At 34.0% G+C, this 17,963-nt stretch overlaps 1 protein-coding gene across 3 annotated transcripts in view; it reads right to left on the bottom strand.

Moving 5' to 3' along the window:
- Positions 1-8,333: 8,333 nt before the first annotated feature.
- The window catches only part of GABRA2 (gamma-aminobutyric acid type A receptor alpha2 subunit), a 134,527-nt gene continuing 124,897 nt past the window's right edge, over positions 8,334-17,963 (bottom strand). For all 3 annotated transcript variants that reach the window (XM_029946405.1, XM_029946388.1, XM_029946397.1), the window contains one exon: positions 8,334-10,519. In XM_029946405.1, the coding sequence (XP_029802265.1) occupies positions 10,223-10,519 (297 nt within the window). In that variant the 3' untranslated portion in view covers positions 8,334-10,222. The remainder of the gene's footprint in view (positions 10,520-17,963) is intronic.

Below are 17,963 nucleotides of genomic sequence, written 5' to 3'. Positions count from 1 at the left end.
GACCATGCTGGGAGGGACAGTTGACAGTATCATAAAGTAGATGGCTTGTCATCCCAAGGTAGACTAAGCATGGGTAACTTTGATAATGGAGACGTATATGACAAAATCTCTGATTTACATGTGTTGTCAGCTCTCCTACACATTAATCAGTTGTATTTCTATGTTATATACATTATGTAGACATACATATATTAACAGCTCAATTATAAATTATACCATCCTTAAGTAGTTGATTGTATCAATTGGAAAGTACAATGATATGTATATAAGCATTGAAAACAATTGTCTTTTTATTGTCCTCCATTTTTACATATTTTAAAATTTTGTTTTCATTTTTGGAGCTTTCCAAAGTAAAAAAAAATCTTATTTGTGTGTCATAGCCAATGTTTGAGGTGTAGGCTGAGCTTTGCCCCTCTCCAATGGGCTCTGCCTCTCTCTCTCTAGACTTGGGGGGGAAGGGAGGAGGGGTGGGGGTGGAGGGGGGAAGCAGCTGTGCTTATCTTTTTTATGTTAGATGATACAGCTGATTGAGATTATTTTACTTAAAAATTTGAATCAAGCTACACCAGCACTGAGTTGTGACTCTAGTACATCAGTAAAGTCTATAAAAACTCAGTTGTTTTTATACCTTCCCTGACTTTAGGGGCTTTATGCTTACTCTGAGACATCATATATCTTTTTGTTGGGTTCCTTTCGTGTTCATAGTTTTTGGCAGTTTCTCTTGCTTTAAGTGACTTTCAGGAAGCAGATACAAACTTTAAGTGAAATACTCTACCATAACTTCAATACTACTTAAAGTTACCTAGAGGAGTTAAAAAGTTCAAATATAATTACTTTTTTTTTTAAACATTTTACTTATTTATTTCATTCAATGCTTTATGCTTAATGGATTCAAGATCTACTACCTAAAAAACTTTCTAATGTAACAGACCATTGACAATTGGTTACTAAGGTTTCTAAGAGTTAAAACTCTGCTAAATATAGTTGAAACATAAAAAATTTTTTAAAAAGCAATGGAATTGGTAGAAGGTTCATGAAGAAAAAATCTTAAAAAAACAAATTTTATGTGGGGTCAGGACAGACTAAGGTACCAGAACATCAAAAAGAGGAATGTAGTAATCAGTATGAGGTAAGGTTAAAAAAAAGAGAGGAAAAAGAATTAGAGAACTATAAACATTCTCTCCTCAGGTACAGACTCAGTTGTCTGGGAAAAAAGGGAGTCTGAGATAAGCCACAGGATGACGCCAACGCGCACCTGCGCACCCATTGTGAAATCTTCCTGTAAACTGAACAAAGGGGCAGGCATGATGACTTTCGAAGACTGATACATTTTTTCATTTTTACATTTATTTGACCTTTCATGTACATTTTAGCTTGGAATTAAAGATAGCTTTTAAACAGTAAGTGTAAAAGCAATTCAAAACTGATATTTTTCTGTTATTATTTTATTTTTTATTTTATTTTGAGGGAGAAGGATAGAGAGATGAGCGTGCACATGAGTGGGGGAGGGGCAGAGTTAGATGGGGAGTCAGAGAATCCCAAGCAGGCTCAGGAATGTCAGCACTGGCTGACCTGGGGCTCAATCTCAAGAACTGTGAGTTGGTGACCTGAGCTGAGATCAAGAGCTAGTCACTTAACTCACTGAGCCACATAGGCACCCCTCAGTTATTAGTTCAGATGTTTTTATTATTCTACATGTTAAGACATAATTTAGAAATTCTCTGTAAGAAAATTTTATTTAGTTCATGGAAGAAATGTATAAAATTTTAAACCATTAATGGAGGAGTGAGTTTTCCAGATAAATGGACATCAACTAATTACATTCCCAAATGTGCACTAACAAAAGGTTAAAATTTTTAAAACTATCCATTTCCTTGACTTCTTAAACCTAGCACCCTGGATATAATTCAAAGTTTTCTCAAGGGACAATTGAGGGATTCAGTGCTATTTTAACTATTTGTTTCTGGTTGCTCCACGTTTCTAGTTTTCTATCTGCATTGGAAAACCTTCAAGAGTTAGTATTGACTATAGACCTGAGAATAGAAACCTTTTTCCATGTTGTAGTTTAATAATCTCCAGGTATTATTTGAGTCTTACTGCTTTCTCAGTAGTTTTTTTTTTTTTTTTGGATTTACATTTTAAAGGTGGCACAAAACTTCTAACTCAATAGAAAGCCCTACAAAACGTCAGTCACTCCTCTCCTGAATTCTTCACAGCAAACGTGACAGAAATGCTTCCATTTATAGCATCCTTTTATCTACATGAATTTGACAGAGGCTGGACTATCTATTGATATTGGGGAAATGAGCTGAATGCTCTTGAAGAATGCCACATTTTGTAGCATTTTGCTGGCTATAATTTTACTGAGATGTGAATTGGAGGATGTAAATACTCACCTCAATATTTAAATTTAGTGTACTTGCCCCTTAGAAAAATAGTAGCAAAAACATGTTAGTCTAAATGACATTTTTAAAATATTTAAATCAAGAGTAAGAGTAAATTTAATTAATTGATTATTAAATTTCAAAATGAACACTGTTATATAAGGTTTGATATTGTCACTTAAATTCCCTATATTATATGAAAGATTGACTCATAACACTCATTTCATTTTATGTTTTTCCTTTTTTTCCCTTTACTAATATAAACTAAATTAAAAGCTATAGACAAGAAATTTAGCACCAACCTTTTTTTTAAAAATCTCAAGTGATTTTAAAGGTGGGTAGAGTTGAGAAATATTGCATGAGAACTTACCACGTTGATAAAATTGCTTTGCTATTATATGACCTTTAAAAGTATTTAATTTCCGTGCTACTTGCAATAATGACCAAAAGAACTCATTTAAATAACATTGCATTAAATTAAAAGAATAAGAAAGCTGTACGATTCTCCATTGACAAACAGAATGATGAACTTGAGTCTATCTAACAAAAAGAAAATCTTATTTATTTTATTAAATAATTTTATGTGAATGTGAACTTTTATGATAGAAGGCAGTCAATTTTCTGGGTGAACTTATGTTTTCCATAGCACCACTTTCTTAAAGTGTTAAAGGAATCAACATTGCAATTTATGAACCCCTCCTAAAGTTTCAGGGTAGGTTTGTTTATACTTTCCTTGTCATCTTATAATGTTTTTAGTTTAAAAAGAGATTTAAGAAACTAAGAACATTTAAAATCACTATTACAAAATACCAGTGTTATATCCCAATATAAAAAAGTCACATTTGTAATAAGTTCAATTCTTAAGCAAACACGTAGTAAATGACCAGGGTACAAAAAAACACAATTTTCAGATCAAATGTATTTAAATTAATTTTAATAAGTACAAAAAGAAAATGTTTAGCATTAATTTGCATGGGATTGTTTAGTATTTTTAAACAGCAAGCATAATGACACATTCAATAAAGGTCAAATTATTGTACACATGTGAAAAATAGTGACTTTTCCAATTACAACAAGGTCACAAATTACAAATATTATTAGCTCCCAAATGGTATTCTCAAATGAGAAAAAACTACCATACAAGTATATTGTCACCCAGAAAATTTCATATTCTACTTAATGTGAAGAATTAAAGTTTAGTGTTGGAGCTTTATCATCCATTCCCTATGCATGTAATTTTATTATTATGTGCCACAAGGGGAAAAAATTCCATTTCTTCCTATTTTTTTTTCAAATTTAGCAACAAATAAGAAGTGTTCGTAAGTTTTCATGCATGTCAATTCTAAAGGGAAAATTTCATGAAAGATCACATTTCTCATTTTAGAGTATACTAAAACTTGAATTTGTATATGTTCAGAAGCATCTTGATAAAAAATTGGACACCAACAAACTTGAAATCAATTATGGATCAGGCACCTAAGATCAATAAGCAATCGAGGACTTATCCATGGGCGGTAAAATATAATTCATAAAAACTGAGGCTCAAAGTTCAGTTTCATTTAGACCATTCTAATCATACATCCACCTTTATACATTATGCAGAGTTTAAAACACAGCCAAGTGATTCAACAACTACATTGAAGATTTTTTAAAATAAATAAATAAATGGGAACAAATCTATCAGCCATTATTTCTAAAGTAATTCTAGATCTAACTCCTTTGTTTTGCTTTCCTAATATGATTTGTTTTGACAAATAAACTGTTGGAGACACTCATATTTATCCAATAATATAGGCTGAAATTTGACAGTATGTTATGGGTAAAGTAAGTCTTCTAAAACAAAGCATGAAAAACTGAAATTTTCATACAAACTGACCTAATTCAACACTGACAATCCCAACCCTGGCATTTATTTGGGGCCAATTTAGACTTAGTTCTATAAATTGTAACTTGCAACAAACTGATGAAGTCAATATCTAAATCATCCTTGTAGTCCAATGATTTTAAATGTCATGAAACCAACCATATGGTAAACAAAAACAAAACCTCTCTGACCCCAACAGAACTGGCAAGGAGAGAGAGAGAGAGAGAGAGAGAAAGAAAGAGAGAGAGAGAGAGAGAGAGAGAGAGAGAGAAGAAGGAAGAGGTGAAGGAGGAGGAAGAGGAGGAGGAGAAGAAAATAAATAAAACAAAATAATGTGCTTAATCAATTTTAAGCAGTTAAGCATATGATCATTACCTATGGATCAAAAAATAAAAACACAACATATACCTAGCAACTAAATTGTGACTGTTATTAATGAATAACTAGTTTCACAAAAATGGATTCTTGGTTGCTACACAGTTTAGTGTTTTCTGTTTGCTTGGTGGCCTTTTAAATGGATTGGTGCTCCCCAAAAGGTATGAATATAAATTTGAATTAAAGCAAAGAAAAATACAGCTTTTTTTTTTACTTTGTCTAAAATAGGTTTTGGACTAGCATGTTGGTGTACTATGTAGAAATTCTAAACTTCCAGAACTTCAAGAATCACACAGTGATTTATGGTTGTTGTGAGGACTGAATGAGGTAATCTATGTGAAGGGCTTAGAATATTGACCAGCATATGATGAGCTCTCCATTAGAATGAACTCAGAACCATTTAAATTCAAAAAGGTGTGAATGAATATAGAGGACTTGGCATTTGCATATGATCAATCAGATATTTAATTTAATGAAAGTTTTTAGGAACCACCACTGAGAAACTTGGAATTCAAAGATTTTCTCTCCTGCCTTACAAGCGGAATTGTGACATCATCTGGGTCAACTAAAAATACATTATAAAAATGTTTATAACTTTATAGGAAGGATTTTGTAACTATATGTATGGCTCATGACTAAATTCCAATTAGTAAATTTGTTATGGATCAATTGAAAAAAAGCTATTCTATTGACTAAGTTAATTGCTAGCAATAAGTGCTACATTTGGGATTGGGTCCATTAATAAAATAAATTATTGAGACTTCACAAATTTGTCTGAATTCCTCAAAACATTCTTTCACACCTGCAAATACAAACACACACACACACACACACACACACACACACACACTCATTCACATACACACACTCTTCTAATCAAAGCTAAGAATTTATTAAGGGTTCTTGGGGAAGATTACTATAAACTGAAACATCCATCAGTTGTTCTTCCCTTCAGGCAATATTAAGTGATGTTATGTATTACCTGCAACATAGCGAAAGTAATTTGAAGTGGAGTATATTATTATGTATAAGAAAATGTTTACATATACAAATATATCAACTAAGTAAAGTTGAAAATAGTGGTCTAAATATGTTGGATGATTAAGAATTTTCAAGAAAAACATGATGAAACAAAATTCTGATAAGAAAAAGATTCTGAATAATTTTTTGATTACCTTTCCTACATGCCTTTACATGAACTTCATCTATTTTAGTATTTTAATCATGATGTGTACCATGATAAAATCATAACTGTTAAATGTTTCTGTATGTACTTATGCATATTTAATTTCTCCCTTTTCCTGAGAGTTAAAGAGGGAAAATACTTCCCTGGGTTTAATTAGCAACAGCCTCATATTTTCCAGTGAATTTTCCTCTTTGATATTTCTTTCCCTGTTTTGGAGGTCCTGAATTTGTTTTTGATTTTGATGAAAATAGGAGTGCTTACACTAATGGAAATATGCATATCTTTTCTATAAATGTTGATTATAAAAGATTACTGATATTAAATATTTCATTAAATACTGAATTTCATCCTTTAAAGCATGAATTCAATAAAGAAAAAAGATTCTAATATGTCTTGTCCACACTGTTACGAGTGATTTTGATACAGTGTCTCTGGTTTCCAAGTATGGATATTAAAAATAACCGCAGCCCACCCTGGTTTAAATGGGATGCTTCCATATACTCTGGTAACACAATGTGCCCATGAGATCTCAATTAAACGGAAAATAAATGCACTACTGGGTAACAATGATTCCCTTAAAACTCTGAATTTTTTTATATGAAAAAAAATCCTGGAAGTTGCTTCAAAAATATGCAGATGGTTGTAAGACTGTCACAAGATGAAAAACAGGATCAACCTATGCAGTTTGGTGTTTGCTGAAGTTATTAATAAATCTATTGATACATCTTGGATCTCAAATTAAATAATAAACATTTCAGTGCTTAATAGGTATTGTCTAAGGCATCAAGAATGAAGTATTTGAAAAAAGTCATAATTGATGCTGAAGAAACATGATTTTGCGGTGACTTGATGTACTTCCCTTGTCCTTCCATTGAAATGATGCCAGGCTATGCCAAATATAGCAGAGACAGATCTAGTAGAGACAGACTCCACGGAGCTTTTGTGCCCCTCTACAATCTATGATAGCATGGCAGAATTCAGTTCCCTTAGCTTCAGCCAGGATTATAAAAAGAATACATCATATTCATATGAGATTGTGTATACATCACACACACACACACACACACACACACACACACACACACACACACCCCAAGGAAAAATATGAGTGAAATAATAGCATCTATGTCTTCTTTAAAAACAAACTATGAAATATTTAAGAAAAGAAATTGGAAATGTCCCTCAAGGGGCTCACTTATTCAAACCTGAGATAAATTCGAAAGAGAGAGATCCCTGAAGATTGCTAAGCAGTAACACTGGCATTTTAAAAACCACTGAAGTTTAAATGAGTTATATTTCTTCCATTTTTGTATTTAAAGTATAGGAACATGACTAGGAGGAAAAAGCAAAACAGACACTATCTTAGCGCACATGATCTTTTAGCTCATTAAAACAACTCTCAGTGCTAGATTAATTCACGTGTTCCATTTCATCTTTGATTTCCAGTCTTTAGAAGAAGATGCACTTTAATTTTCATCTAAATCCTGTGGGTGTGATATGAGTGTTATTAACACCATCCTCATGGTATGGCACACAGTAGGAGGTAAAAAAATATTTGTTGAATAAATATTAGCTGAATCAGAGCAGCAGCTATACAAAAATGAGACATCTCTGTATATGTACGTATACTTATCTACATTTTGTACATACCGTAACTCCTTATGTCAATGTACAACTGCATAAATTAGACCCAATGCGGGCCAAAGAGACCTCTTTTAGTGTATTAAAATGTCATTCCTGAAAAATTGGTCTTAGTTTAATAATTGTGTCACCTTTATTTTGCATTTTTAAAATGATTCATAGAAGGGAGAATAATTTTAAACACTATGGCTCTCTAATTTAAAATTATTTCCCACATAGTGTCCTCCCTCTCTCCAGAAACACCGAAAGCTCCCTCTGGTTTATCTAACCTTAAAAAGTTGGAGAAGTATGTAAAAAAAAAAAAAAAAAACCACACCAAAGTGAGAGAAATAATCGAAAATCTTATTCCACATCATCGGAAAATCTGAACTGTCAGGATGTTATTAGGTTCAAGTAGCATTTTGGCAATTAAAACTAAAAGTAAGAATAACAAGAATAACTTTTCTGGCCACTCTACCATAAATTTTAGTAAAATTAGTGCCATCGATGCAGGTGCAGCCCTTTGTCAAAGGTAAAGATGGGTCTCTTCTGTTGTCTTACAGAAACTGCTATTTACAACTATTTTTTTACATATGTACATATTTATAAAATTATAATTTAGAGTCAAATATTAAGGGGAAATGCAGAACTTACAAGAACCATGTTTTTAAAGTGTCTAATAATGCATACCATACAAAGCATTTTTATTGCTTGCCTTCAAGCATGGTGCACTTTGTCAGATTTACACACTTTCCTAAACTCTACAGAAGATCTGTTATATTTAAATGTAAAGAAAAATAGGATATCTTCCATTTCAATGTATGACTATAGTGTATATGTTGAAACTATTTAGATGACAAAGAAGCTGTAATTGGAAGGAAATTAAAGAAATACATTTATTAGCTCATGTGACAATTTTATTTTATTAAGGATTATGGATTACCTTTTGTGAGGGAACTTTTAATGTCAAGCCTGCCTTTACGGCAAATTCTGTTAATAAGATGCATTTGTGACCTTGGTATTAATACAGTCATGCAAAGCACATAACAGAATCACACCAAAACAAAAAAAATGAAAAAAAATTTAAACGAGGCAAAGGAATAGCAATTTTGTTGTGATTTTGCTTATTTCCATAAGATACTTCTTTTATTGATTTTATGAACATATTTATGCACTATACTGAAATACTGTACAAAACTGCAAGAAATGCCACTATTTAACTACTTATGTTTCTACAAAAACACCATCATAAAGGTGTATCTATTAGTAAAAGTCAACTAATAACTGCTAATGTAGATGTGAGTCAAAAGGATTTTGGGTTTGCCAAAAAAGTTAAATCTAGGCATGACACACAATTGTTAACTTCTATTAACATATTTTAGGGGGAAAGAGAGTATATTTTAAGTATTAAAAGAAAAATGAATTTTACCCATAATTAGTAATTATACAAAATTGAAAATTGTGGTTTCTAATTTAGCTATGTGTTTTGTGTGTGCATTCTAATTGAGTTAATGTGTGTGTGTGTGTGTGTGTGTGTGTATGCGTGTGCATGTTTATATTTGTGCATGTGAACTAATCCACAATCTGTTGGTGATGCTTTAAAGTTTCTGTTTAAAAATGTTCAACTCTTACCAAAACCTCTTCTGGTATACAAAGCTGTTGTAAATTTGAGTCAATGAAATTTAAAGTTGCGATTTACAAAAGCAGGTTTACATAATTCTTATCTGAAAGCACTACTTCAAGACAGAAAAATGTGCCAATTAACTGCCCTTTCCTTTGTAATTAGTGGCTTCCGTGTCCTGATGAAAAGAAGCCTTAAGGCAGAATTTGCAGTAAACAGGAGAGAGGAGAATCATGTAAGTGCTCGTGTAGATACTGTGACACCCATGAATTCTCATCAGGGGGAGTTTGTGGCACAATTTTCTAATCCAGTGTGAATGTTGCTCCACAGCAGCCAAACTGGATGAGTTTTCCAGTCTCCAGCACCAAGAAAATTCAGCTGATCAATTTCAATACCACACATACCTGGAAAGAGTAAGACACAGTTGTCTTTTTCATTTTTATTTTTTAATTTAAGGTAGTTCCAATGATTAAAGTCATCTGTAGGATTTCAATTATACTTTCAAATAAATTCTGATGCTAAAATGTAATGGCCATGACATTCGGATAGTTATTAAATTCTAGGCATAACTACCATTCTGTCAGGATTGACTCGTAGCTATTTCAGCTTGTCCTGCTCTTATATGTGCTAGAGACGCTATACAGAGTAAGTAAAAGCTGATTTCAGATCTCTAGATTTTCTTCTGCTGTGTGCTAGGCTTCCAATTCCACCAGCAGGGATTTTGAGCACTCACAAAGGGACCTGACGTGGCAGACACGACGCTCAGTGCTTTAAGTTCATCTCAGAACCACAACGTGGTCTGGCAACAGTACAAAATAGTCCTGTGTAAGACTGAGACCAGAAGAGTTCATGAAGTGTGGTAGAGGGTCCCCATTTTCATCATAATTGGAACAGTAGGAAATAAAACAGGTCATGTGAAATCCACTTTAAACAAGTTCATAGGGTAAATCTTTAAAAAAGGCAATGGCTCTTTGGGCATGGGGTGCTTTCGGCCTGTAGTTCCACAAGTTAGCAAATGCGTGTCTCCATTAAAGGTGTACTGGTAAGCTACATAGCTATATACATACTGTACATGTTGCTTCACAAATTAGCAGTTATTAGTCAGACTGTACATAGCAAAACAAACAAAGTTTTATGTTCCTATACATCCCAAAGATAACTCATGTCTAGATTCAAGGACTGACCCCTAATACAGGTTCTCTGTTTAAATACGTAGCCCAGTAAACTAAATTAAATGTACCAAACAAAACTGGGAAAACTATTCTAGACATTCTGTCAATTTTGCTAACACTGTTGAAGGTTTTCTTGGCTTCTGCTGGCTTGTTTTCCGGCTTCTTGTTGGGTTCGGGTGTGGTTGCACTCTTGGAGATGGTGGAGAGAACTGGGTCTTTTGAAAGATTCGGGGCATAATTGGCAACAGCCACTGCATAAGCATTGTTCTGTATCATGACAGAGGCTTTTTCTTTTTTCTATTGAAAAATACAAGAATTAACAGAACGTGGGTTGAAAACTGCTACTTAACATTTTCCAAACTCCAGTTCAAATTCTGCAGGAAAGCATCTTGATAAACATCATTACCCATTAGAAAGATAAACTTTAGAAAAATAAATAACAGGAGTCCTAAAAGCATGAGGAAATCCCCAGAGTAAAATCAATCATACCATTTTCCTGGAGAACCATGTTTTTTTAAATTATTGTTGTTTCCATGGAAAAAAACAATCCAAACCATAAATTTAATAAACGATGCAACATTTTGACTCTTATAAGGAGTTATCCAAATATCTGTTGAATGTATGAGTGAATGAATAAATGCAATCTAGAAATACTTTAACAATAGAAATGATCATCTATAGCATATGACCTCAATTTCTGAACAAAGAAATTTATCTTCTTTAACTAAATAACAGTATTTCTCTCCCTTGTGTCAAATGCTTTACTCATATGGTGGTAAACTAACCACATATAGGAGGCCGTGAAATAAGTACTAGAAACATAGGATAAATATGAAATACAAATTTTGCTTTCTGCCTACCTCATCCACAAACTATTTCTCCTCAGATTCCCCAGGTCAGCTCCCACCCACTCTAATCTGGCTCACAATCATCTCCTGCCTGGTCCAAATTAAATGCTTTGTGCTCTCCCAGCTTGGCTTGACCTCATCCAATCATTAGACACACTGTAGCCACTGGGATTTTTTTCAAGAGATAGATGGGATCATGTCACTCTTCACCTTAAATCTCTTAAATACACGCTCAAGGTACTGAAAATAAAATCAATACCTCTTACCATGGCTGCTTTTCTTTGTTATATACCAGTCCCATGAAATAGCTTCTGTTTTTAAAATACTTCCTTGTTTGGTCCTTTTGGTCATGCTATTCCTACCTTGGATTGCCTTCCCTCCAACTTGCACTTCATCTCATCAATTCTCTCTCCTACTTTGGTCTTAGTTTAGTCTTGGTCCTCAAAAAGACCTTCCCAACCACTCTATCCAGCACAGTCATATTGCCCACAGCAATCAGTTTACTTCCATCGTGGCATTTTTCAAAATGTATTAAGTTATTTCTAATGTGATTATTTGATGGACATCTTCCTTTTTCATTAGAATATAAGTTCAATAAGGGCTGGTGCTACTTCTGTCTTGTTTACCATTATAAACTTACACTTGCATGATACCTTCTACCAGGTAGGCACTTAATATGCAGCTGAATTAATGAACCTGGAAACATAAATAACATTTACCTGCATTTCTGTCTATTATAAATGTACTCTTAGTTATCTAAATGCAAACAAAATTGAGCCAGCTATGAATTATCCAAAATAGTGAAGAGTGTAAATCAACAGACATCGAAGACCAATTAGCCTAGAACAGACTTTCAAATATCAGTTATTTTCAATTAAGAATTCTCAAACTATTTAGGTAAAATGAGATGAGAAAGGTCCTCGGGAAGCCTGGAAGATCTGAAAACAGGTCTGGATTTCCTGTCCTTCACTGACATCAGTTCTCTCTCTCCTCTCTTTCCCTAGCTGATGAGGCATTCTTCCAGACCTGGCTGGACTATAAAAGGAAAGGGGTGGCAGGTCTACCATTATGAAAGCTATAAAACAGCTTTTCTTCTGTAACGGCACATGCAGCTCCCATGTCACAAGTGCAGAGGCATTCCCAAGTATATAACTGATAGACAGACGGTAACACCTGCTGAATACTAGGATGTGTAAGGTTGAATGTACAGACTGATAGTATTATTTGTGAAAAACTTCACCACTGGGTAGGAGGTGAATTCAGTTATGAACCCCATGTCACAAATTCCAAACTGGAGCCTAAAGAGGTTTCCTAACCTAACCAGGTCTCCTGTCAAGTGGCTGAAAATGCAGACTCAGATGTGTGTGACTTCTAAACCTCTGCTTTAAATATCATACTATGTGATATTTCTCCTTGAAGAAGGGGTTTGAGACTTGGGAGTACATTCTTTCCTAAGTCCCTAGTTTATATCACGAAGTCAGTCTTCTAAAAAGACTCTTTAAACCATAAAGTATGTAACATAGAAGGTTTATATTATCATTATTTCAAATATACCAAGATATCATTTAAAATAATCTCTGATTGCTCTTATAGAGAATTTGGACTGACCATGAGAATATTCCTTAAACTCTACCTACTTCAGCTTCTAGTTTGAAAACAGGGAGATAATTATACCAAAGCCATAATGAAATACTATAAGAATTAAGTGGACAAATGAATGTTCAAAACACAATGAAAAGCACAGTTTCTTAGCAGAGAGCAGGAGTGGTTATAACTCAGTTACAAAATCTTGATTACTGGCTTACAAGATGTATAAATAATAGACTTTATATCTTTGAAAGAAGACACAAACATTGCATGGAAGAATCCAAAAACGGGGTCTTGGAAGAGGGACATTTAAGTTAGGTCAGGATTTATGGTGCAGGGTGTAGACATTTTGACAAAGAAACATAAATGTCAGTGTCCTTTGTAGCAAGAAGAGAGTCTACGGATAGACTTTGTACTCTCACCAACACCCTTTCTGCCTGACTTAATACCTGACGATTGTATATAAACCCACACATGATGCTAAATTATTTAACAAACTCTGAAGCAGCACTAACAAATCAGAACAGATACTCTGGCCAACCTGAACAAGCATCGGCTGTGTTCACCCAGAAGGGCTGTGCCAGAATGTACCAGCCAAATAGCACCCTCGAATATTTTTGTATGTTGCTGTTTTTCTCTTCATCCCAATAGTATGGATAGTATCATAAGCAGTGTTCAAAATAATTTTAATGTATATTTTTAAGTTTTATTGACTTAACTACTAAGAACACAATTTCATCTTATTTTTTCCTCATTGTTCAAAGACTGGCTTCAATTTCTGAATAGAAATATGAACTTCAGAGGCAAGCTTAAGCTTAGTACCTGATGAGATGATGGCTTAGCTTCACAGTGTTCTCTAGGAACTTGGAAACTTGATTATTTTCAGAACCAATACCAAGAGCAAAAGTGCAATAATCACGAGTCCTGTCTTTAGTATCCAAAACCCAGTGGTTGGCACCTGTAAGTTCTTACCAATTCACTGAATGAAGCCCAGGGCACTCTCCTGGTACTAAACCTTTCGAATTCCTAGCCATAGCCCAGGAAAGCCTTTCTGGCTCAGATCTTACAGTCTTGTTTAAAAGGATAAAATAACTCCCAACAGTCCATTTGAAAGTAATTATCACAAATATACAGTAAAGCAAATTGTTCCTATCATTTAAAATTAAAATCATGTAGGTAGAGAAAAAACACTATTGAATTCATAGCTGACTTACAGTTCCTAGATGTGCTAGAGCAGAGTATATAGATTAAGTCCACATAATACATTCAATTGCTATTCTTTGTAATTTATAGATCTGCTACTGATAGTACTAAAAAATATTAGTACTCTAGGCCATTACTAGAAGATATTACCTTGCCCTATTTATTAATAACTTCCATTAAAAAGAACCAAATCAATATATTATATTATAAATCCTCTTTGAATATCATGCAAGCCTCCCATCAAACCAAACTAACAGCAGCCTAGTATTTGGGGCAATTGTTTTGACCTTTCCAGACTAATTTTACTTTATTCCGTGTGACCTTTGGCTTACCCTCAGACCCTTGGATCCTTGAAGAGAAACAGTCCAATGGAATCTATTGTTGTATTAACTGTTTAAACTAGTACTAACTGCCACAAGATTATTTGTGTATTTAAATTTTGGTTAGTTAACCTACAGTGCAATATTGGTTTCAGGAGTAGAATTCAGTGATTCATCACTAACTTATATCACCCATTGCTCATCCCAACAGAGATATATATGTTTTTTAATGCTCACATCCTTATATAAAGTTTTTCCTTTGGGAATTAGGCAAGCTCTGATAGTTCACATTACCTAGTTTCTCATAGCCTAATTTTAACATTCTGTATTTCTGCTTTAGGTCTCTTAGGGAGGCCATTTCATTAGAATAAGGCCAGATATGGCTGAAAAGATAAGTAAAGAAAACAATGTTAAATGGAAAGAATGAAACCAAACAGAAGAGAATGATGGAAATGAAGGCAAACTGCTATTTTCTGTTAATTGTAAGTGACTCTTAAAAGGCTTTTGCTACCAATACACAAATGACTGACGTAATACCTCTCATCAGAATTATCACCCATTATGTTTCATTAGACTTCTCTATCTATATATTCCATTATGTAATTAAAACACAAAATGTCCACAAATGATTACAGGTTACTTTCACTCCCAACCTAAATCTGTACACTCTCCTTTATTCCCTAACCTGTGAATGATACCACAATTGAGCTAGGAACTGATAACCAACCCATGCCATTTCCCTAATTAGGTCCATTTTATACTGACTCAGCTCAAAATCACATGTATTGAGACATCACTTCTTATCGCAATAATCACTCTTTCCATGGGCTTCCACTAGTATTTGTCTCTATAACAGCATGTATACTTCTTTGACTTATTTTTCTTCTTCTACTCGACTTTAAGCTCCTTGAAAGCATAGACTATGCAATGTGCAACTCCTAGCATAGTTTCTGGCACAGAAGAGGTGCAAAAAATGTTAGTTTTATCATGAATGACCTGTACCAGAATGATCCCGATGACAAAAGAAATATATTTAGAAAATATATAAAGTTATTTCATAGAGTATAGTATTTATGAAATTCATAAAAATTAGATTCCCATAGTGTGTTCTATAATTCTATTATGTAATTATCCTGAAAGTCCTCAATGTTTACCACAAACATGTAGAAGTTGCTTTGCTTGTAATTGAGACTTGTAGAAGTGGGGAGGGGAAAATATGGCTAATCACAAAATCAGTAGATATGTGTTTTATTTGGGGGAAAAAGAGTAAAATATGCTGCTGTAGAATTTGTTGATGGTATAACTGAAAAGTGGAATGAAATGTAAATATAACATACTAATTACATTTTCTGTTTTTTAAACAATGTTTTATAGGATTCAGAATATTCTGAGTTTTTTACTTCATTAGAATGTCTGTAAATAAATAAAACTTCAAGACTGGAAATTCTTGATTGTAGAAATCAAAATGTCTTACTCCATGGGGCAAATCAGTCTCAGCTTCCTTAGAGTATTAGATAAAATACTGTGTTAAATAACTTGAGGAAATGCTTTTGCCAAAATATAGACATTTGTTAGCATGGTGACCTGGGATATGAATAAAAATAATAAGCACATGGTTTCAGAATTGGAAAGAGTTGCAGATATTGTCCTTAGAATAAAGAAATGGAGCTCTCATAAATGTAACACTAAATAAGACAGACTTTGGAAAAAACCCAAGGTTGCCAAAGTGGCAAATCTATGCTCTTTCTATACACCATGTTGCTTTCTTAGAGTCATTGTGGCTCTTAGCAAGCCCATTTCTTGTAAAGCAATGACATGCTCCTGGGTCAGATAATGCTATTGTTAACTGCTAACCATCCTGACTGAGAAAAGTGATACTTACAGAAGATTGTTTGAAGATTATACAGTCCATCCACTTCTCTAAGTACTCTAAAGTCTTTCCTTGGATTAAATTGGGCCATGAGAAAGCTATATACTTGGACCATATTAGCTTAGCTCCTTGAAGAATTGCCTTCACTGAGTTGTATGTTAATGTAATGCCTTCAGCTTTTATTGAAGGGGACTACAAGAAACATCAATATGAAATCCATTACTGCGTTTATTGGGAAAATGTTGACATTACTTTCAACAGTACCCAGCTTTCCCTAATATAAAACCCATATGATATTGTTTTAAAGAATTCAATGTAGGAAAATATTTTCTCTAAGAAAATGTATGCTTTCATTTTTTGATTAAAAATAGTAATAACTCTGCCCAACCCACTCCATGGTTTACCCTGGTAGCCAAGAAGCTCAGAATTTACAGCTCAACTCCTCTCGCTATGGACTATAGCTAATGTTCTGGCTCAAAAAGTGGACGTATTTGCATTCTATTTTCCTTCATCCTGATATCCTACCTCTACTTACGTTTTATTTTATGATAGTCTAAATACATACATTCTTTTTGTAAACTGCCTGAAATGCTTTTGGAACAAGGCAGGATGTTGAATTATGCAAATAAATGAAGAAAACACTTGAAATGTAATGTTTTCTATGAATTGCATGGAGTGAATCACAAAACAATGGCACATTGCATGTTAGTTTGGATACTATGTTGCTATCTTTTTTGGTAATTTTTAAAATATTGATTTATTTTAGAGAGAGAAGGAGATATTTTAGAGAGAGAAGGAGATATAGATATAGAGACAGAGAGACAGAGCGTGAATGGGTTAGGGGCAGAGAGATAGGGAGACACAGGATCTGAAGCAGGCTCCAGGCTCTGAGCTGTCAGCACAGAGCCCAACGCAGGGCTTGAATCCAGGCACCGTGAGATGATGACCTGAGCTAAAGTCAGTCACTTACCTAACTGAGCCAATCTTGGATGTACCAAATCTTGGGTGCCCCAAATAAGTCTGTGCTTTAAGTAATTTAATATCTAATGTGTTTCCAGAGAATATGCTTTTCTTGGCCAGTGTGGAACCATTTCAGATTTAGAAATGGAATCAATCTCAAGAGATTAAAGTTATTTATTTTTTATTCAATTCAAATAAATTATGTGTTAACTATTATGCCAGATCATAGAAGAGAAAATAATGAGTGTGACATTACTACTATCCTCTTAGATCATTTAACCTACTGTTAGAAACACAAATTTATGATTAAAGTAAGGTCACACAAAAGGAATTTGTGTCAGGTACTATAGGAAGATAATAGGGGGTGGTCATTAGATTCATTTAGAAAGCTTCAATATTAAATAAAATCAGATGGATATTAAGAAATAAGTAGGAATTCATCAGTTAGGGAAGGAAGGAGGGATATTTTAGTAAGAGGGATGTAATGGCATGGAGATATGTAGCAGCATGGATATTTGGGGATGTTTATAATGGCTAGAGGAAGAATATGAGCAGGGACTTCAGATCTGTGTTCAATCTTGGATGTACCACTTATTAGATGTGATCCTGAGTAACTAACTTTCTGTGACCAATCCTATGGTTTCTCATTTTTTTCCCTTAGAGTTAGTATTTATTTATTTGAGAGAGGGGGATAGAGCATGAGTGGGGAAGGGTCAGAGAGAGATGGGGAGAGAATCCCAAGTCGGCTCCACCCCATCAGTGCAGAGCCTGAGGTGGAGCTTGAACTCACGAATCAACGAGACAATGACTGGAGCCAAACCAAGAGTCGGATGCTTAACCAACTGAGCTGCTCACATGCCCCTACAGTTTCTCATTTCTAACACAGAGATATTCCCAGGCACAGGGTGACAATGCACAATAAACAATAATAGTATTTTCTTATTATTCAACAT

This window comes from Suricata suricatta, chromosome 1 (assembly GCF_006229205.1).
Source record: "Suricata suricatta isolate VVHF042 chromosome 1, meerkat_22Aug2017_6uvM2_HiC, whole genome shotgun sequence".
Classification (NCBI taxonomy): Eukaryota; Metazoa; Chordata; class Mammalia; order Carnivora; family Herpestidae; genus Suricata; species Suricata suricatta.
Note: the sequence above shows the minus strand (reverse complement) of the source record. Positions and strands in the feature narration are given on the sequence as shown.